The sequence below is a fragment of the Carcharhinus amblyrhynchos genome, unplaced genomic scaffold, assembly GCF_965287045.1.
Source record: "Carcharhinus amblyrhynchos unplaced genomic scaffold, sCarAmb.v2.hapA scaffold_665, whole genome shotgun sequence".
Taxonomy (NCBI): domain Eukaryota; kingdom Metazoa; phylum Chordata; class Chondrichthyes; order Carcharhiniformes; family Carcharhinidae; genus Carcharhinus; species Carcharhinus amblyrhynchos.
The window spans coordinates 56058-77500 of NW_027650405.1; the positions used below are offsets into that span (position 1 = coordinate 56058).

At 49.8% G+C, this 21443-nt stretch overlaps 1 protein-coding gene across 1 annotated transcript in view; it reads left to right on the forward strand.

Moving 5' to 3' along the window:
* The window catches only part of LOC145339773 (nuclear receptor corepressor 2-like), a gene marked incomplete at both ends in the record, with an annotated part of 85181 nt that overhangs the window by 51938 nt on the left and 11800 nt on the right, over positions 1-21443 (forward strand). The window contains 6 exon segments of the mRNA XM_080184301.1: positions 4408-4774; positions 6373-6576; positions 8402-8635; positions 9500-9649; positions 10321-10494; positions 20195-20414. Coding sequence (XP_080040427.1) covers positions 4408-4774; positions 6373-6576; positions 8402-8635; positions 9500-9649; positions 10321-10494; positions 20195-20414 — 1349 coding nt within the window.

The following is a 21443-nucleotide window of genomic DNA, read 5'->3' on the forward strand; positions in this document are numbered from 1 at the left end:
AAAGGCATTGGGTTGGACCACATCTGGAGCAGTGTGTGGTGCATGGTGGTGGAGGGAGTGAGTGTTTGTGGACAAGCAGCAATCAAGCGGGGCTGCTTTATCCTGGATGTTGTCAAGCTTATTGAGTGTTGTTGGAGCTGCACCCACCCAGGCCAGTGAAGGCTATTCCATCCCACTCCTAAGCTGTGCCTTGGAGATGGTGGACAGGCTTTGTGCAGTGAGGAGGTGAGTTACTCACCACAGGATTCCCAGCCTCTGACCTGCTTTCGCAGCCACAGTATTTATATGGTTGGGTCTAGTTCAGTTTCTGCTCAATGGTAACCCCCAGGATGTTGATAGTGGGGTGATTCAGTGATGGTAACCCCCAGGATGTTGATAGTGGGGGGATTCAGTGATGGTAACCCCCAGGATGTTGATAGTGGGGGGATTCAGTGATGGTAACCCCCAGGATGTTGTCAGTGGGGGGATTCAGTGATGGTACCCCCCAGGATGTTGTCAGTGGGGGGATTCAGTGATGGTGCCAAGGGATGATGGTTAGATCCTCTCTTGTTGCAGCAGATCACTGCCTGGTATTGTGAGGTGTGAATGTTACCTGTTCTGATATTGTGCTAAGGGAGAGAACATGATTGGATGGATTCAAACATGGAATTCCAGTACAAATGGCAACATGTTCAACCCTTACACAGTGACACAGTGGGTTAACACTGCTGTCTCACAGCGCCAGGGACCCGGGTTCGATACCCGGGGGCACGGTGACACAGTGGGTTAGCACTGCTGCCTCACAGCGCCAGGGACCCGGGTTCGATTCCCGGGGACACGGTGACACAGTGGGTTAACACTGCTGTCTCACAGCGCCAGGGACCCGGGTTCAATTCCCGGGGACACGGTGACACAGTGGGTTAGCACTGCTGTCTCACAGCGCCAGGGACCCGGGTTCGATTCCGGGGGGCACGGTGACACAGTGGGTTAACACTGCTGCCTCACAGCGCCAGGGACCTGGGTTCGATTCCCGGGGGCACGGTGACACAGTGGGTTAACACTGCTGCCTCACAGCGCCAGGGTCCCGGGTTCGATTCCCGGGGGCACGGTGACACAGTGGGTTAGCGCTGCTGCCTCACAGCGCCAGGGACCCGGGTTCGATTCCCGGGGGCACGGTGACACAGTGGGTTAACACTGCTGTCTCACAGCGCCAGGGACCCAGGTTCGATTCCCGGGGGCATGGTGACACAGTGGGTTAACACTGCTGTCTCACAGCGCCAGGGACCCGGGTTCCATTCCGGTTTCCTCCCACATCCCAAAGATGTGCTTTTAGGCTGATTGATTGGGTAACAAATTGTCCCTATATTGGACCTCCCTGATCCTCGTACATTAGGCGTAGACTAAAATCATGAATAGGTCACTGAGACAATGGGACGGCGGCGCGGGCTCGTTGGGCCGAAGGGCCTGTTTCCCGTGCTGTGTTGTTCTTTGTTATTCCCAGGGGCACGGTGACACAGTGGGTTAGCACTGCTGTCTCACAGCGCCAGGGACCCGGGTTCGATTCCCCGGCAGCACGGTGACACAGTGGGTTAGCACTGCTGTCTCACAGCGCCAGGGACCCGGGTTCGATTCCCGGGGACACGGTGACACAGTGGGTTAACACTGCTGTCTCACAGCGCCAGGGACCCGGGTTCGATTCCCCTGGGGGCACGGTGACACAGTGGGTTAACACTGCTGTCTCACAGCGCCAGGGACCCGGGTTCGATTCCCGGGGGGCACGGTGACACAGTGGGTTAGCGCTGCTGTCTCACAGCGCCAGGGACCCGGGTTCGATTCCCGGGGGGCACGGTGACACAGTGGGTTAGCACTGCTGTCTCACAGCGCCAGGGACCCGGGTTCGATTCCCGGTGACACGGTGACACAGTGGGTTAACACTGCTGTCTCACAGCGCCAGGGACCCGGGTTCGATTCCCGGGGGGCACGGTGACACAGTGGGTTAGCGCTGCTGTCTCACAGCGCCAGGGACCCGGGTTCGATTCCCAGGGGCATGGTGACACAGTGGGTTAGCGCTGCTGTCTCACAGCACCAGGGACCCGGGTTCGATTCCCGGGGGGCACGGTGACACAGTGGGTTAGCACTGCTGTCTCACAGCGCCAGGGACCCGGGTTCCATTCCCAGGGGCACGGTGACACAGTGGGTTAGCACTGCTGTCTCACAGCGCCAGGGACCCGGGTTCGATTCCCGGGGGCACGGTGACACAGTGGGTTAGCACTGCTGTCTCACAGCGCCAGGGACCCGGGTTCGATTCCCGGGGGGCACGGTGACACAGTGGGTTAGCACTGCTGTCTCACAGCGCCAGGGACCTGGGTTCGATTCCCGGGGGCACGGTGACACAGTGGGTTAGCGCTGCTGTCTCACAGCGCCAGGGACCCGGGTTCGATTCCCGGGGGGGCACGGTGACACAGTGGGTTAACACTGCTGTCTCACAGCGCCAAGTACCCGGGTTCGATTCCCGGGGGCACGGTGACACAGTGGGTTAGCACTGCTGCCTCACAGCGCCAGGGACCCGGGTTCGATTCCCGGGGACACGGTGACACAGTGGGTTAACACTGCTGTCTCACAGCGCCAGGGACCCGGGTTCCATTCTTAGGGGCACGGTGACACAGTGGGTTAGCACTGCTGTCTCACAGCGCCAGGGACCCAGGTTCAATTCCCGGGGACACGGTGACACAGTGGGTTAACACTGCTGTCTCACAGCGCCAGGGACCCGGGTTCGATTCCCGGGGGCACGGTGACACAGTGGGTTAACGCTGCTGTCTCACAGCACCAGGGACCCGGGTTCGATTCCCGGGGGCACGGTGACACAGTGGGTTAGCGCTACTGCCTCACAGTGCCAGGGACCCGGGTTCGATTCCTGGCTTGGGTCACTGTCTGTGTGGAGTTTGCACATTCTCCCCATGTCTGCGTGGGTTTCCTCTGGCTGCTCCGGTTTCCTCCCACAGTCTGAAAGACATGCTGGGTTTGGGTGTATTGGCCATGCTAAATTCTCCCTCTGTGTACCCGAACAGGCACCAGACTCTGGCGACGAGAGGATTTTCACAGTAACTTCATTGCTGTGTTAATCTAAGACTACTTATGACACTAGTAAATCAACTTAAATTATTCCAATTCTTAATACAAACATACTGGTTGGCAAATCACTCAGTTCAAGCATAATTAAGAATGAGAATAATGTTGGCCTTACCAATACCACCCACAACCCATCAAAAAATAAAGTTTCTATAATATACACAACCAACTCCCGTCCCCAGTCAACCCAAACCCCCAAACAGTGAGACATTCTCTTGTAAGAAATCTCAGCATGAAAACTTTTGCTCTTTTGTTACTGTTCCAGAGTTGGCCCTCTCATTTCCAATTCACCACCAATCTTTCAGTCTAAAGTTTAAAGTTTATTTATTAGTCACAAATAGGCTTACTTTAACACTGCAATGAAGTTACTGTGAAAATCCTCTCGTCGCCACACTCTGGCACCTGTTCAGATACACGGAGGGAGAATTTAGCACGGCCGATATACCCTAACCAGCACGTCATTCGGACTGTGGGAGGAAACCGGAGCACCCGGAGGAAACCCACAGAGACACGGGGAGAACGTGCAGACTCCACACAGACAGTGACCCAAGCCGGGATTTAAATCCGGGTCCCTGGCGCTGTGAGACAGCAGTGTTAACCCACTGTGTCACCGTGCCCCCGGGGAATCGAACCCGGGTCCCTGGCGCTGTGAGACAGCAGTGCTAACCCACTGTGTCACCGTGCCCCCCGGGAATCGAACCCGGGTCCCTGGCGCTGTGAGACAGCAGTGCTAACCCACTGTGTCACCGTGCCCCCGGGAATCAAACCCGGGTCCCTGGCGCTGTGAGACAGCAGTGTTAACCCACTGTGTCACCGTGCCCCCGGGAATCGAACCCGGGTCCCTGGCGCTGTGAGACAGCAGTGCTAACTCACTGTGTCACCGTGCCCCCGGGAATCGAACCCGGGTCCCTGGCGCTGTGAGACAGCAGTGTTAACCCACTGTGTCACCGTGCCCCCGGGAATCGAACCCGGGTCCCTGGCGCTGTGAGACAGCAGTGCTAACCCACTGTGTCACCGTGCCCCCGGGGAATCGAACCCGGGTCCCTGGCGCTGTGAGACAGCAGTGCTAACCCACTGTGTCACCGTGCCCCCGGGAATCGAACCCGGGTCCCTGGCGCTGTGAGACAGCAGTGCTAACCCACTGTGTCACCGTGCCCCCGGGAATCGAACCCGGGTCCCTGGCGCTGTGAGACAGCAGTGTTAACCCACTGTGTCAGCCTGGAGTTAAAATCTTCTGTTAATCTTTTGTTCCATTGACAGAGTCTAATTTTTGAGTAAATTATTTGTTTTTTCCCTCAGGGAACACCGGTGAAGTGTGAGAGTCGCTCATCTCGGTTAACAGTGAACAAGCACGCTGTCCGCTCGCTGTCCAGCGCTCCTGCTGAAACCTTACCCCCCGGACACCTGCTGGATGTGATGCCCGCTGCTCCCAGATGCTTGGACAGAGTTCCGTATGGCGAGAGCGCTCACATTCGGCCCAGCGCCCTGGTCAGTAACACAGGCTCCATTGGACAAGGATCGCCCGGCATTATCCAGGAACCTGCAAAGTCTCAAAGCAGCCCACACTCCCAGCAGGCAACCCATCCAACAACTGTGTATCATCAGAGACTGTTCCACCGACACTCTCCCGTCCCCCCGAGGGACACAGTAACCCAGCAAGGAGAAGGTAATGCCAGGCATTGATAACACAGCCATTCACAAAGCAGGAGGCCATTGAACAACAGGGCAAGCTCCGGCCCCTCCCCGCTGAGCTCCGGCCCCTCCCCCCTGAGCTCCGGCCCCTCCCCCCTGAGCTCCGGGCCTCTCCATTCAGTGCTCAGTTCCCTCTGGCTGCTCCCATTCCTGTTCCCCCCGATGATCCATCATCTGGATATGTTTTCAATGGTTTGAAGTTATTCGCTCTCAGAACAGGAGGAGGATATTTAGCTCCTGGAGTTTGTATCAGTATTTCTATTGGATTGTGGCTAATTTACATGTCACAGTTTTGTTGTAACTCCCTCGGATTCAATAACAACCTGAACCCTGAAAGTTTCCACTGACCCCCCCAGCCTCCACCCCCCCCCCCAGCCTCCACCCCCCCACCCCCCAGCCCCCCAGCCTCCTGTCGGTACAGTTCCACAGGGTCTTTTAAGAGATTTCTGGATGAGTACATGGGACTTAGTAGGATTGACGGTTATAGATAAGCCTAGTAGGTAGGGATATCATCGGGGCAGCTTGTGGGCCGAAGAACCTGTTTGTGCTGTAGTTTTTCTATTTCCATTTCTTTTTATTTATTGCTGGGATCTCACTGGTGATTCTTCCCCGTGTGAACCGGGTGTTGGTGATGGTTCTGCTGTTACCATTTACACCTCCTCTCGCCCCAGTGTTTGTTTTTTCCTGTTTGTCCCACTGCCTTGCACCGGAGTTGCTGAGAGTGCCGGGGATTGTCGGAGGATCCAACAGGATACAGATAGATTGGAAACTTGGGCGGAGAGATGGCAGATGGAGTTTAATCTGAACAAATGTGAGGTGGTACATATTGGAGGATCAACTTTAAGTGTGAATCATATTGTAAATGGCAGAACCCTTAGAAACATTTCTAACCAATTAATCAATGCACTAACCAGTTAACCAGTACTAACCAGTTAACCAGTGCACTAACATATTCACCAATGCATTAACCAGTTAACTAGTACACAAACTAATTAACTGGTACACTAATCCATTCTCCAGCACACTAACCAGTTAACTAGTGCATTAACCAGTACACTAACCAGTTAACCAGTGCACTAACCCACCCCAGTGAATGTTCTGGTCCATTCCTCTCTGGCCGGTTAACAGATTTTTCACTGAGTCCGACCAAGTTGCAGTGAGTCCCCAATCCCAGCCATTCCTTTCAAAACAGGGGAACCTTCCCGGAGAATTGCAATCCATTGGGAATGTGTTTGCCTGGTCCTGGTCCCTGTGGGCGGTTGGCCCGAGTCCTGATCACCTGCTGAGTATTTCCAGCACCTTCTGATTTTAGTTCAGATTTTCAGTATCTGCGCGTATTTAGCTTTTGGCTTCCTGGGTTTTTGGAGATTACTGGATTGAGGATTAAAGGAAGTAGCTGGTGAATGGAGTTAGGATGCAGGACATCCGTGAGAGAACGGAATGGTGGGATAGGCTCAAGGGGCTGAATGGCCTCCAGCTATTCCGCTGGATCTGCACGCTGTCTCTTTGCAAGTTGGTTTATGTTGGAGTTTCTGTGACTCTCATCGATCTCCTCTCCATTGTTTCTTTGAGGTAAAGCAGTTTTGCAGGAACGGAAAGCCACTCCAACAACCCGCGAAATGGCGTCTGCCAAATCTCCGCACAGAACGATCCCAGAACACTTTTCCAACAGCCCGTACGAACAGCTGATCGGAAGATTAACCGCCGCAGATTTATATCGGAACGGCATTCCGGTGACCTTTGACCCTGCTGCCCGAGGAATCCCGTTGGATGCAGGTACTGGGTTGGTCCTCTCTCCCTCGGAGGTGAACGTTTGGCCTTTCTGACAGGATTCTGATGAAAGTCGACAGGGAAACTGTCCGCAATGGCAAAGGGTTCAAATCCCAGGAAGAACAAAATTCAGGAAGCTTTTTGTTGATTAGTTGAAGATATTCAGTGAATCTGACCACAAACACTCCCAAAATAAACCCAACCACTTCCCTCCAACACTGCGTCTGATTGGCTCCGGTTTTTTCAGTCAGTGGTGTGTGGTATTTATTCCCCACGGCCTGTGTCACCGTCACAAGATGCTCCGTGTCCCCTCCACTGTTCTCCTGGATTAGTACAAAACCACCGTCTGGATTTATTGGCGATTGGGAACGTCAGCTCCTGCCCTCCGCCCCCGAGGAGGGGGGATCCAAACCAGAGTAACTGACCAGTCTGATTGGTCAACATGGCCAAAGTGCAGTAATGGGTGGGGTGGGATTGCAGGAACTGTGAGGAGTCACAGAATCACAGAGTCATCCAGCACAGAAGAGGCCCTTCGGCCCATCAAGTCCACACTGATACATTAGAAACACCTGAACTCCCGCCTAATCCCATCTGCCAGCACTTGGCCCATAGCCCTGAATGTAATAATGTGCCGAGTGATCCTCCAGATCCTTTTCAAAGTACGTGAGGCATCGTGCCTCCACCACCCTCCCAGGCAGTGCATTCCAGACCCTCACCACCCTCTGGGTAAAAAAGGTTTTCCTCACATCCCCCCTAAACCTCCTGCCCCTCACTTTGAACCTATGTCCCCTCGCGACTGACCCTTCAATTAAAGGGAAACAGCTACTCCTTACCCGTTCTGTCCATGTCTCTCATTATATTGTGTACCTCGATCTGATCACCCCTCGGTCTTCTCTGCTCTCATCATAACTTAAATGTTCCATCCCAGGCAGCATCCTGGTGAATCTCCTCTGCACTCCCTCCAGTGCAATCACATCCTTCTGATAATGTGGTGACCAGAACTGTACACAGTACTCTAGTTGTGGTCCTACCAAAGTTCCATGCAATTCCAACATAACTTCCCTGCTTTTATAATCTATGCCTCGATTGATAAAGACAATGTCCCGTGTGCCTTTTTTACCACCCGACTAACATGCCCTTCTGCTTTCAGAGACCTGTGGACAAATACACCAAGGTCTCTTTGTTCCACAGAACTTCCTAGTGTCCTACCATTCATTGAGTACTTTCTTGTCAAATTATTCCTTCCAAAGTGACCTGCTCACACTTTTCAGGGTTAAATTCCGTCTGTCACTTATCTGCCCATTTGACTAATTCCGCCTATATCTTGTAGCCCAAGACACTTCATCTCACTGTTAACCACTCGTCCAATCTTTGTATCATCAGCTAATTTACTAATCCTACCCCCCCACGTAGTCATCAATGTCATTTATAGAAATGACGAATAGTTGGGAGCCCAGTACAGGTCCCTGTGGTGTGCCACTGGACCTGGCTTCCAGTCAGTAAAGCAGCCTTCTGTCATCACACTGTGTCTCCTACAACTGATCCAATTCTGAATCCACTTTATCAAATTATACTGTATCCCATTTCCATGCCCGCCCACCCGCCCGTCCTCACGCCCGCCCACCCGTCCTCACGCCCACCCACCCGTCCTCACGCCCGCCCACCCGCCCGTCCTCACGCCCACCCACCTGTCCTCCCAGCACTGTGGCAATTATCTCTTTGATAGTTTAAATGTTTGTAGATTTAATGAATTTCTGAAAGTTGATGATTGGACATTTAGAACAGAGTTCTGGGCTGCTGAGTGACTGCTTTTCTCTCTTTTTGCTTGCAGCCACTTATTGCCTCCCTAGACAGCTGAGTGCTGTCCCCGGATACCCTCAGCCCTACTCCCCCTTCCTGCTGCGGGGCTGCCCTGAGGCTGTCGCCATGGAGAACAGACAAACCATACTGAATGATTACATCACCTCCCAACAAATGCATCATTCTGCTACAGCCCCCCTCTCTCACCGGGGCCTCTCCCCCCGAGAACAAGCCCTCGCTCTCGGCTATTGTCTGCACCCTCGAGGTAAGTGCTCCCACCTCAACCAGCACGCGAGTCGAGCCAACATTTCATCCTGTAACCCTGAACCTCCTGTTAGTGTTCACACAAAACACTCCATAACTTTGTTATATATTTAAATGGGTTGCAGGTTGCTCTCAGAGCTGATCACATGATTTGATGGTGATGTCATTAGGGTGTTGCTGTTTTAGTTTCAGTCTGTACTCTGTGCAGTGCAGAGAGCAGCTCTTCAATAAAACCTGTTGTGTGTTAGCTTGAATCTCCATGTACAAACCACGTTCTTTTCTTTCTGTTAAAACCCACAACCTCGAACATAGTTAGAACATTATGAGCTGAAGCAGCACAGAGTATTTTTGAGAGTATAATATTTGTCAATATTATTACCACTAATTTGTGTAAATATTGAAATAGTTTCATCCATTTTCATTGCCCCTTTACATTCTGTAATTGTGTCAGGTGCAGGGTGGGTGCAAAACTTTATTTACAAATCCTTCTTTTCATACACCCTGCAACCATCCCTCTATCCCGATATTTTCCAGCTTCCTGGAAATTACCCTGAGTGAAGGAGTGCAATATTCAAAATTTCTATTCCCTGTGAAACAGTCTGTTATTGAGTTTCTGAATTTAACACCATCGGCACCTAGGTTATAACGTGTACCAACGGTGTCACATGTTCCTCTTGGTGTAGTATGGTGTAGCGTGTTCCCCAGGGGGTGTAGCGTGTTCCCCAGGGGGTGTAGCGTGTTCCCCAGGGGGTGTAGCGTGTTCCCCAGGGGGTGTAGCATGTTCCCCAGGGGTTTAGTGTGTTCCCAGGTCCATTTCTAAAGTTGAATTCTGCTTCATGTTTTAATAGATACATTTTTTTTGCAGAATTCCTCAGTCTGTCTCACGTCCCCCACCTCCCCGTGTTGGTGCAAACTCTCACAGGGAGCAACCCAGCTCTGAACCACATCACATACACCCCCGGAGACGCTACACATTCCACCAGCCAACCCTACCACAGATCATCACACTCGCCTGGTAACCCAACACTAAACACTCAGAGAGACAGAGACTGGGGCAGAAAGAGAGAGAGAGACTAGGGGAGAGAGACAGAGAGAGAGACCAGGGGGAGAGAGAGAGAGAGAAATTGGGGGGAGAGAGAGACTGAGTAGTGGGGAGGGGGGGGAGAGAGAGAGACCAGGGAGAGAGAGAGACCACAGAAGAGAGAGAGAGAGACTGGGGGGGAGATAGAGAGAGAGACCACAGGAGAGAGAGAAAAAGACCAAGGGGAGAGAGATATCATGGGAGGGAGAGAGAGGGACTGGGACGGGGCGGGGAAGAGAGAGACCAGGAGGGAGAGAGAGAGAGAGACCAGGAGAGAAAGAGAGAGAGAGACTGGGGAGAGAGAGAAAGGGATCAGGAGACTGGGGGAGAGAGAGCAAGAGAGACAGGAGGAGAGAAAGGGAGACTGCAGGGGGTGAGAGAGAGTGAGAGAGAGAGAAATACGGGAGGAAGAAAGAGAGTGAGAGAGAGAGAGTGAGACTGTGGGGGGAGACAGAGAGTGAGACTGCTGAGGGAGAGAGAGAGTGGTCACAATTTGTTTACAATAAATTCTCAGATATCAAGTGAAGATTCTCCTGTTGAGATATTGGAAAATCCATTTCGTGCTTTGGATAAAGTCTGAGTTACTTCTCCATTTTCTTTCTCAGGACGAGTTACTCCCACCAGCAAGACAACTGATACACAGGGCACAGAGCGAGACCGACAGCGAGACCGAGAGAGGGAGAGAGGGAACGAGAGAGAGAGCAAGAGAGAGAGGGAGAGGGACAGAGCCATGCCATCAGTTATAACCGTCACTGAACACTCTTCCAGTTGGAGAGCTGGTAAGATGTAATGGTGGACTGTGATTGTGGAGGGTTCCATGTTACTGTCTGAGTTAATCATTGGAAGAGTTTTAAATGAGTTGCAGTGGATTTTAACACAATGTGTTACACTCACCTGCCTGTCCAGCTCCAACCTCAGCTACTGGAGCATTGGAAATGTCACATGTTGTTCAGAAAGGAGGCAGAGAGAGACCCAGAAACCAGTGAGAAATAAACTCTCAAAAAACAGAGGTGAAACATAGTTACTATAGGCCGATTAGTTTGACCTCTGCGGTGGAGAAGTTTCTGGAATCAATCATTACGGAGGAGATGATGGAGGATTTAGAAAGACAAAGCTTGATCCAGTATTGGCAGCACGGTTTTATGAAGGGAATGTCATGCTTGACAAACTTGCTTTTTGAGAACATAACCGGCAAGGTAGATAGTGGGGAACCTGTGGATGTGGTCTGTCTAGACTTCCAGAAGGTGTTTGACAAGGTGGTGCATAAAAGACTGATCCAGAAGGTGAGATCGCAGTGGATTGGGGGTTGGATACTGGATTGGATTGAGGATTGGCTAACTGGATAAATGGTAAGCAGGGGGGTGTCTCAGGGGTCAGTCCTCGGACCTCAACTGTTACAATCTATACAAATGATCTACAGTCAGGAACAGAGTGTAATGTAGTGAAACTTGTAGATGACACCAAACTAGGTGGGAAAGCAGAGAGTGAAGAGGAGATAAAGGTTTTACAGGCAGATACTGATAGACTAGGAGAATGGACCAAAATCCTTCTCAGCTGGAAAAAGAAAAAGGCAAATTACTATTTAAATGGGAAACAGATTCAAAAGGCGTCTGTGCAGAGGGATCTGAGTGTCCTTGTGCATGAGTCTCAGAAAGTGGGTATACAGGTGCAGAATGTGATAAGGAAGGCAAATGGAATCTTGGCATTTATTGCAAAGGATTTAGCGTATAAAAGTAGAGGAGTGTTGTTACAACTGTATAAGACATTGATGAGACCACATCTGGAGTAATGTGTTGAGTTTTGGTCATCGTCTTTAAGGAAGGAAGTGGTGGCACTGGAGGTGGTTCAGAGGAGCTTCACCAGATTGATTCCAGGGGTGAGATGGTTGATGTTGAGTAGTTTGGGCTTGGATTTACTGGAGTTCAGAAGAATGCGGGGGGATCAGATCGAGGAATATAAAATTTAAAGGAGGTTGATAAGGTGGACATTGAACAGATGTTGTCCCTTGTGGGAGAGTCTGGAGCAAGAGGCCAGAGTTGTTGAGATAGAGATTGATTCAAACCCTGGGATGAGGAGAAGGTATTTCTCACAAAGAGTTGTGAATCTGTGGAACTCACGGCCGCAGTGGAGACAGAGTCAATCAATGGATTCAACAGAGAGACTTGGCTTGGAGAGTGGAAGGGCCTGTTGCTGTGCTGAACTTGTCTTTGTTCCTTGTCTAATTATTCATAAGAACTAGAAGCAGAGGAGGCCATCCAGCCCCTCAAGCCTGCTCCACAATTTAATATGATCATGGCTGATCTCATTTCCACTTTCCTGCCCAATCCCCACAACCCTTCACCTCATCACTCATTAAAAACCTACCTATCTCTTCCTTAAATTTATTCTATGTCCCAGTATCCACCTCACTCTGGGGCAGTGAATTCCACAGATCTTTTGAGCAAAGTAGTGTCTCCTCATCTCCGTTTTAAATCAGCTGCCCCTTATCCTAAAAGTACAACTACTTGTTCTAGATCACCCCCCAGGAGGAAGCAGCTACTCCAGGTCTAACCTGTCAATGCCCTTTAGCCCTTACCCCCCCCAATGTGATCGTACCTTCTGTGTGGCATCTTATCAAACCCATTCCTGAAATCCAGATATAATCCGTCTACAGGATCCCCATTATCCACAGGGCTTGAAACAACTTCAAAGAACTCTAGGAAATTTGTCAAACTCGACTTATCCTTCCTAAAAGCCCACGGACTTTGTCTTTCCAAATATCCCGATGCTGCTTCTTTAACAATGGATTCTAATAACTTCCCAGCGATTGATGTTAATCTAACTGCTCTATAGTTTCCTACTCTCTGCCCCCCTTTCTTTTCTAATAAGGCCGTTACATGGGCATTTTCCCAATTCATTGGAACCTTTCCCACATCCAGGGAATTTTGAACATAAGAACATAAGAAATAGGAGCAGGAGTAGGCCATCCAGCCCTTCGAGCCTGCCCCGCCATTCAATAAGATCGTGGCTGATCTGAAGTGGATCAGTTCCACATTCCTGCCCTCTCCCCATAACCCTTAATTCCCCTTGCCTATCAAAAACCCATCAACCCGCGTCTTAAAAATATTTAGCGAGGCAACCTCCACCACTTCAACGGGCAGAGAATTCCAGAGATTCACCACCCTCTGAGTGAAGAAGTTCTTCCTCAACTCCGTTCTAAACCGCCCCCCACTTTATCTTGAGGCTGTGCCCCCTAGTCCTACTGTCCTTTCTGAGCGGGAAGAGTCCACCTCTATCCTATCCATCCCATTCATCATCTTATACGTCTCAATGAGATCTCCCCTCATTCTTCTAAACTGTAACGAGTACAAGCCTAGTTTATTCGGCCTCTCCTCATAGTTCAACCCCCTCAACTCCGGTATCAGCCTAGTAAACCTCCTCTGCACTCCCTCCAAGGCCAAAATATCCTTGCGTAAGTGCGGCGACCAAAACTGCACACAGTACTCCAGCTGCGGCCTCACCAGTGCCCTATACAGCCGCAGCAAGACCTCCCTACTTTTATATTCAATCCCCCTTGCTATGAAGGCCAGCATCCCATTCGCCTTCCTGACCACCTGCTGCACCTGCAAGCTGGGTTTTTGCGACTCATGCACAAGGACCCCGAGGTCCCTCTGCACCGTCACCTGCTGCAGTTTTTCGCCATGTAAGTAATAGTCCTTCCTACCATTATTCCTACCAAAGTGGACAACTTCACACTTGCTAAGTTATAATATTTTGGAATATTATAACCAATAGATCCACTATCTCCGCCACCACATCCTTTAATACTCCAGGATATAGGCCACCTGACCCTGGCGCTTTGTCTGCCATCAATCCCAATCGTTTTCTCAGTATTATTTCCCTATTGATGATTGTTCTAAGCTCTTCCCTTTCTGTTTCCTCTGCATTACCTGTTACTATTGGAATATACCCATGTCCTCCATTGTGAAAACTAAGGCAAAATACTGATTTATTGTCTCTGCCATTTCTGCGTTCCGCCTCATCCCCCCTCCCACCCTCTAGTCTCATCCTCTAAGGGACCAGCATTCACTTTAGCTACTCCCTTCCTTTTATATACTCTAACAACCAAGAGAGAGTGACTGCTGTTGACATCAAAGTGGCATCAAGGAGCCCCCCAACTTCACAGGAGGTTCAAATCTTCTCCCCCATCGTGCTCAGGAAGGTTGAGACTGAAATGTTAACCGGAATGTTGTTCGTCTGGCAAAGTTTTCAAATCTTTCAGTATAGGAGTTCCATCATTCAGAATTTTCATCGCACTGCCCCACAGCGAAAAACTCCCACCATTTTTACCATGGGAAGGTTTATGTGAGCACAAATGTGCCACAAAGTTTTTAGCACTGCCTTGCTTTTTTTCCAAACAAGATAACACTGAGTGAGCCAGTTCCTTCCCCAGGCTCTCAATTCATTGGTGCAATTTGTGTTATAGACGGCAGAGGGAGCACTGCTCCAGGCATTGCTCCAGAATATTCCCAAGCATTCTGAATTCTGTGATGATGCAGAGATGCCAGAGTTGGACTGGGGTGGACAGGGTGAGAGGTCACAGAGGGCACCAGGTTAAAGTTCAACAGGTTTATCTGAAATTACAGATGTTCGGAGCGCAGCTCCTTCACCAGGCATTATCAGTCCACACTCTCGATCACCTGTCAGTGTCGGGCTATCACCACCCTGCCTAAGCATCCTGTGTCTGTGTGCCCCACTCCCCTTCACCTGGTGAAGGGACAGCACCCCAAAAACTCGTGATTTCACGTAAACCTGTTGGACTTTAACCTGGTGTCGTGTGACCTTTCACCCTGAATTCTGTGAAGGTTGCTGCTGTTATTCAGAAGCCAAGCAGCGTGGCCTTAATGACTATCGGCCAGAGGCTCTGCCATCCATCATTATGAAGTGCTTTGAAAGGTTAGTCATGGCACGAATCAATTCCAGCCTCCTGGTCTACCTGGATCCACTACAGTTCACCTACTGCTGCAACAGATCCACAGCAGATCCCATCCCCCTGGCCCTGCACTCAACTCTGGAACACCTAGATAACAAGGACACCTATGTCAGACTATTATTTATTGACTACAGCTCAGCCTTCAACACTATTATCCCAATGGAACTCATCTCCAAACTCCATGGCCTGGGTCTTGTCTCCTCCCTCTGCAACTGGACCCTGAACTTCCTAACTCACAGACCACAATCGGTAAGGATAGGCAACGGCATCTCCTCCACGATCATCCTCAACACCGGTGCCCTACAAGGCTGTGTTCTGAGCCCCCTGCTATACTCTTTATACACCTATAACCGTGTGGCCAAATTCCCCTCCAATTCGATTTTCAAGTTTGCTGACGACACCACCGTAGTGGGTTGGATCTCAAACAATGATGAGACAGAGAACAGGAATGAGAATCTGGTGAACTGGTGCAGCAACAATAATTTCTCCCTCAATGTCAACAAAACAAAGGAGATTGTCATCAACAATCCTAGTGTTATCCACTTTGGCAGGAATAATAGTAGGAGGGATTATTATTTAAAAGGCGAAAAGCTGCAGCAGGTGACGGTGCAGAGGGACCTCGGGGTCCTTGTGCACGAGTCGCAAAAACCCAGCCTGCAGGTGCAGCAGGTGGTCAGGAAGGCGAATGGGATGCTGGCCTTCATAGCGAGGGGGATTGAATATAAAAGTAGGGAGGTCTTGCTGCAGCTGTACAGGGCATTGGTGAGACCGCAGCTGGAGTACTGTGTGCAGTTTTGGTCACCGCACTTGTGCAAGGATATTTTGGCCTTGGAGGGAGTGCAGAGGAGGTTCACTAGGCTGATACTGGAGATGAGGGGGTCGGACTATGAAGAGAGACTGAATAGACTGGGTCTGTACTCAGAGTTTAGAAGGATGAGGGGGGATCTTATTGAGACGTATAAGATAATGAGAAGGATGGATAGGGTAGAGGTAGAGAGATTCTTCCCGCTCAGAAATGACAGTAGGACTAGGGGGCACAGCCTCAAGATAAAGGGAGGGCAGTTTAGATCAGAGTTGAGGAGGAACTTCTTCACTCAAAGGGTGGTGAATCTCTGGAATTCTCTGCCTGTTGAAGTGGTGGAGGCTACCTCGCTAAATATTTTAAGACACGGGTTGATAGGTTTTTGATAGACAAGGGGATTAAGGGTTATGGGGAGAGGGCGGGAAAGTGGAACTGATCCACTTCAGATCAGCCATGATCTTATTGAATGGTGGGGCAGGCTCGAAGGGCGAGATGGCCTACTCCTGCTCCTATTTCTTATGTTCTTATATTCTTACCTTGCATTAAGTTAATCTTTCTCTACACCCTAGCTGTGACTGTAACACTACATTCTGCACTCTCTCCTTTCCTTCTCTATGAACAGTGTGCTTTGTCTGTACAGCACGCAAGAAACAATACTTTTCATTGTCTGTTAATACACGTGACAATAATAAATCAAATCAAATCTCTCTCATCAGCTTTGGTTTCGTGATATTTTTATCCTGTTGCCTTTTGAAAGGCTGCAGCACTGATTGGTAATATTTATTATTTCACGGGATTTTTCCAGGATTTGGAGTGTGGATTTGTTGCCAGATTTCTTTGTGATACTTTGAAAGAGATGCTTCAGTCCACAAAAGTATAAAACCAGTGAGTGATTTTCTTGGGGAAGTTACTCCTCTTCCAGCTGGGGATTAGACTGATGGTCAGTTTGGCCGCATTGCTGATAACATCATCAATACATCACAAGATCAAACTCTTCAAGTCACCTTGTCTCTAGTCGGGACATACATCGATTCACAGCACTCAGGATTCCTCCTGGACCCTCTGCCTGTAACAGCCGGCTCCCACCAGCAGAGCAGTTAATGAAGCAGCTTCACAGAGCGAGACTCAGCCTCGTGTTTGCAGACCTGTCGGGAGATCGAGAGCAGCAAAAGCAGTCAGAAAATAAACCCTGATCCACGTCAGCCAAAGCAGTCATTTTCATTGGATGGCGCCATGTCTATGAGGGATTCTGGAAGTGGATCGAGTTGGATCTCTGGAGTCATTCACCGGAAATCTACCGCCTCGCCTGCCACAGAATCGGAGCGGGCAACGGAAATCTCCATTGGCCTCGGGCCGAAACTTCCGGTCTCGCTGCCCCTGTTATCAAAAACCAGAACCCTGTCTAATCCAGTGGATATAGAAGGAAACACAGAGGCCGTTTGGTATCTATATCAAAAATTTAGATGAGAATGTACAAGGCATGACCAGTAAGTTTGCAGGTGACACTAAAATTGGCAGTATTATAGACAGTGAGGAAGGTTATCAAAAATTTGCAGCAGGATTTTGATGAGCTGAGGAAGTGAGCCAAGAAATGGCAAATGGAGTTCAACACAGATAAGTGTGAGGTGTTGCATTTTGGAAAATCAAATCAAGTAGGGTTTTCACGGTGAATGTTCGGACCTTAGGGAATATCGTGGGACAGAGGGATCTTGGAGTTCAGGTGCACGTTCTCTAAAGGTGGAGTCACAGGTAGATAGGGCAGTGAAGAAGGTTTTTGGCTTGCTGGCATTCATCAGTCAGGGCATTGAGTATAGGAGTTGGGAAGTTATGTTGCTGTTGTACAGGGCATTGCTGAGGCCACACTGGAGTACGGTGTTCAGTTTTGGTCACCTTGCTATAGGAAAGACGTTATTAAACTGGAGGGAATGCGGAAGAGATTTACAAGGATGTTGCCAGGACTCAAGAGACTGAGTTATGGAGAGAGATTGGACAGGCTAGGATCTTATAGAGGTGTACAAGATAATGAGAGGCATGGATAGGGTGAATGCACTCAGTCTTTTTCCCAGGATTGGGGAATCGAGAACTCGAGGGCACAGGTTTGTTAAGTGGGGAAAGAATTAATGAGAACCTGAGGAGAAACTTTTTTATAGAGGGTGGCACGTGTGTGGAATGAGCTGCTGGAGGAAGTGGTTGTGGCAGGGACATTTAAAAGACATTTGGACAGATACATGGGAAAGATTTAGAGGGATTTGAGCCAAATGCAGGCAAATGGGGTTAGCTTAGATGGGCTTTTTGGGCTGTAGGTTCTATGATTCTATGACTAACTGAGAGAAAGAGATTTCCCAGCAACCAGATTGCCAGCAGGAGGTTTTAGTGCTGAAAGTATCTGGTCATCCTGTCTCCATGGAAACAGGTAGAACTGGGCTGCCTGAAAAGGCGCCTGTCATTGTGGTTTCAGCCAATGGCAATCCTGTGGGAACGTCCCAGACGGAGGAGTTACTCCGCTCCACACGGATTCGGAATTCTCCCCCAGCGGAGAAACTATAATTGATGAACTCCACGTAGTGAGTGTGTAACTATCCGGGACTCTGTAAATGGAACATTGACATTTATACAACAGGACTGCGAGGGGGATGGGTGTGGTGATTGTCCAATCAGGGAGCAGGATGGGGTATCACCGTGGTGACCGCGGGCTCCTGTACTCCGAGTTATCTTGGCAGCTGATTGGTTTTAACTGGTTTTCCCTAAACTGGCGTGTGAACGAATGGGATTTTCCAGCCTCGCTCGACCCAAGATCGGAAAATCCCGTTCCAGGTCAATGATCTTTGCACAGTCCGTGCCCCACTCGCTCCGATCCCTGGGACAGGGGAATTCCACCAGCAATTTGACATTGGGCCAATTCTCACTGGAGTTTAGAAGAATGAGAGATGATGTTATTGAAACATTAGACTCTCGGGGTGGGGGGGGGCGCGGGGGGGGAGACGAGACACTGCAGGATTCTTTCCCCGTGAGAGAACCCAGTGCGAGGGGACAAAAATTACTGTTTGTAATTTTTATTAATGATCTGGATGAGGGTATAGCTGGGTGGATTAGTAAATTTGCTGATGACACCAAAGTTGGAGGTGTGGTAGATAGTGAGGAAGGGTGTCATAGTTTGCAGGAAGAATTGGACAGGTTGCAGAGCTGGGCCGAGAGGTGGCGGATGGAGTTTAATGCGGAGAAGTGTGAGGTAATTCACTTTGGTAGGAATAACAGATGTGTTGAGTATAGGGCTAACGGGAGGACTTTGAATAGTGTGGATGTACAGAGGGATCTAGGTGTATGTGTACATAGATCCCTGAAAGTTGGGAATCAAGTAGATAAGGTTGTTAAGAAGGCGTACGGTGTCTTGGCGTTTATTGGTAGGGGGATTGAATTTAGGAGTCGCAGCGTCATGTTGCAACTGTACACAACTCTGGTGCGGCCGCACTTGGAGTACTGTGTGCAGTTCTGGTCCCCGCATTATAGGAAGGATGTGGAGGCTTTGGAGAGGGTGCAGAGGAGGTTTACCAGGATGTTGCCTGGTATGGAGGGGAGGTCCTATGAGGAGAGACTGAGGGATTTGGTGTTGTTTTCGCTGGAAAGAAGGCGGCTAAGAGGGGATCTTATTGAAACATATAAGATGATTAGAGGTTTAGATAGGGTGGATAGTGATAGCCTTTTTCCTCGGATGGAGAAAGCTAGCACGAGGGGGCATGGCTTTAAATTAAGGGGGGGTAGTTATAGCTCGGATGTCAGGGGTAGGTTCTTTACCCAGAGGGTGGTGAGGGATTGGAATGCCCTGCCTGCTGCAGTTGTAAATGCGCCTAGTTTGGGGGCGTTTAAGAGATCTGTGGATAGGTTTATGGATGAAAAGGGAATGGTTTAGATTAGTGGGTCATTGTTTTTTAACTGGTCGGCGCAACATCGTGGGCCAAAGGGCCTGTTCTGCGCTGTAATGTTCCATGTTCTATGTTCTAAGGTTCAAAAATGAGGGGCTCCCATTTCTGAAGCAGATGAGGAAAAATTTCCTCTCGAGAGCCACAGTCTTTGAATTCTGTTCCACTGGGAGCGGTGGAAGCTCAATCGCTGAGTTTATTTAGGACTAATTAAATAATTAAGTGTGAAGGACTGTGGGGGACAGACAGGATTGTGGAGTTAAGGCAGATCCTGAAAAGCAGAGTCACTGATCTGAATGGCCTACACCCTGATCCTATTTCTTATGATCTTATGGCACCCAATGGTATTATTGTCACGGAATCTCCCACTACTAACATTCTGGACCAATCATATAAACACAGTGAGTACAAGATCAGAGACTGGGAATCCTGTGGAGAGTAACTCACCTCCTGACTCCCCAAAGCCTATCCACTATCTACAAGGCACAAGTCAGGAGTGTGATGGAATACTCCCCATTTGCCTGGATGGGTGCAGCTCCAACAACACTTAAGAAGTTTGACACCATCCAGGACAAAGCAGCCTGCTTGGTTTGCATCACATCTACAAACATTCAACCCCTCCACCACCAATGCAGCAGTGTGTACTATCTACCAGATGCACTGCAGCAACTCACCAAGGATCCTTAGACAGCGCCTTCCAAATCCCTGAGTACTACATGTGGAAAGAGCACAGACACACGGGAACAGCATTTACGAGTGGCCTCAGTTTTACTTTCTTATTGTTTCAGGCTCTGACGAAGGGAATCGGCCAACAGCTGAATACCAACTGCACACACGCTCAACCCTCTCACCCCACACACGCTCAACCCTCTCACCCCACACACGCTCCCCCCTCTCACGCTCCCCCCTTACACATGAGACCATCCAGCACAGACCCAGTGTTCTTCATAACACCGGACTCAAACAGATCATCACCCCTGTGGAATCTGCAACACCATCAGTTCTCAGGTGAGTGTTTATATTGAGTGTTTGGCAGCTCAGTGTACGATAATCACAGACACCATTAGTGTACAGACAAGATCTGCACAGCCCCACAGCCAGAGCCCTTCCAGCCTCCCAATAATACTGTGATCAGAGCTTTCAAAACAAATCTAAATTTGACCAGAACCATCTGTAGAGCAGCACAGTGGGTTAGCACTGCTGCCTCACAGCACCAGGGACCCGGGTTCAATTCCCGGCTCGGGTCACTGTCTGTGTGGAGTTTGCACATTCTCCCCGTGTCTGTGTGGGTTTCCTCCGGGCGCTCCAGTTTCCTCCTGCAGTCCAAAGATGTGCAGGTTGGGTAAATGTGTAGGATTATAGGGGTAGATCAGGGAGTGGTCCTGAGTAAAATCCTCTTTCGGAGAGTCTGTGCAATCTCGATGGACAGAATGGCCTCCTTCTGCACTGGAGGGATTCAGTGATTCTTGATGATTGCAGATATTGGAGGATTACTCAAAGAGGCAGCAGACACACAATGGGCTGAATGGTCTTCTGTGCTGCTTAAATCTAGGATTTTATGAAAGGCAGATTTCATACACTAAACCATACAGGAAACTGCAGAACAAGGAAGTTTAGACAGATGTGGAACCAGTTACTGAAAACCATCAGAGGGAGAGAGACAGGGAGAGGAGAGAGACGGGGAGACGAGGGAACAGAGACAGACAGAGGGTGGGATTTCCCGACTGCACACGCTCCAAGCCCGGAAAATCCCACCCAACGATCTCTGCATGGTCCGTGTCCCGTCTGCTACAATTCCCAGGGTGGGCAGGATGGGGGAAATTCAACCCAGGGAGAGCGGGAGAGAGAGAGGGAGAAACAGAGAATCTGAGAGGAGTCCAGAGAACCCTGAATGTCAGAGGGGTGCAGGATTGGATAAGGAGAAAAGGCAGGCTTATGGCAGATAGAGAGACCAGATGCCCGAGAGGAGAATAGAGAGCACAAGGGTACTTAAAGAAGAAAAAAGAAATGGGGAGAGCAAAGGGGGAGAGAAAAGGA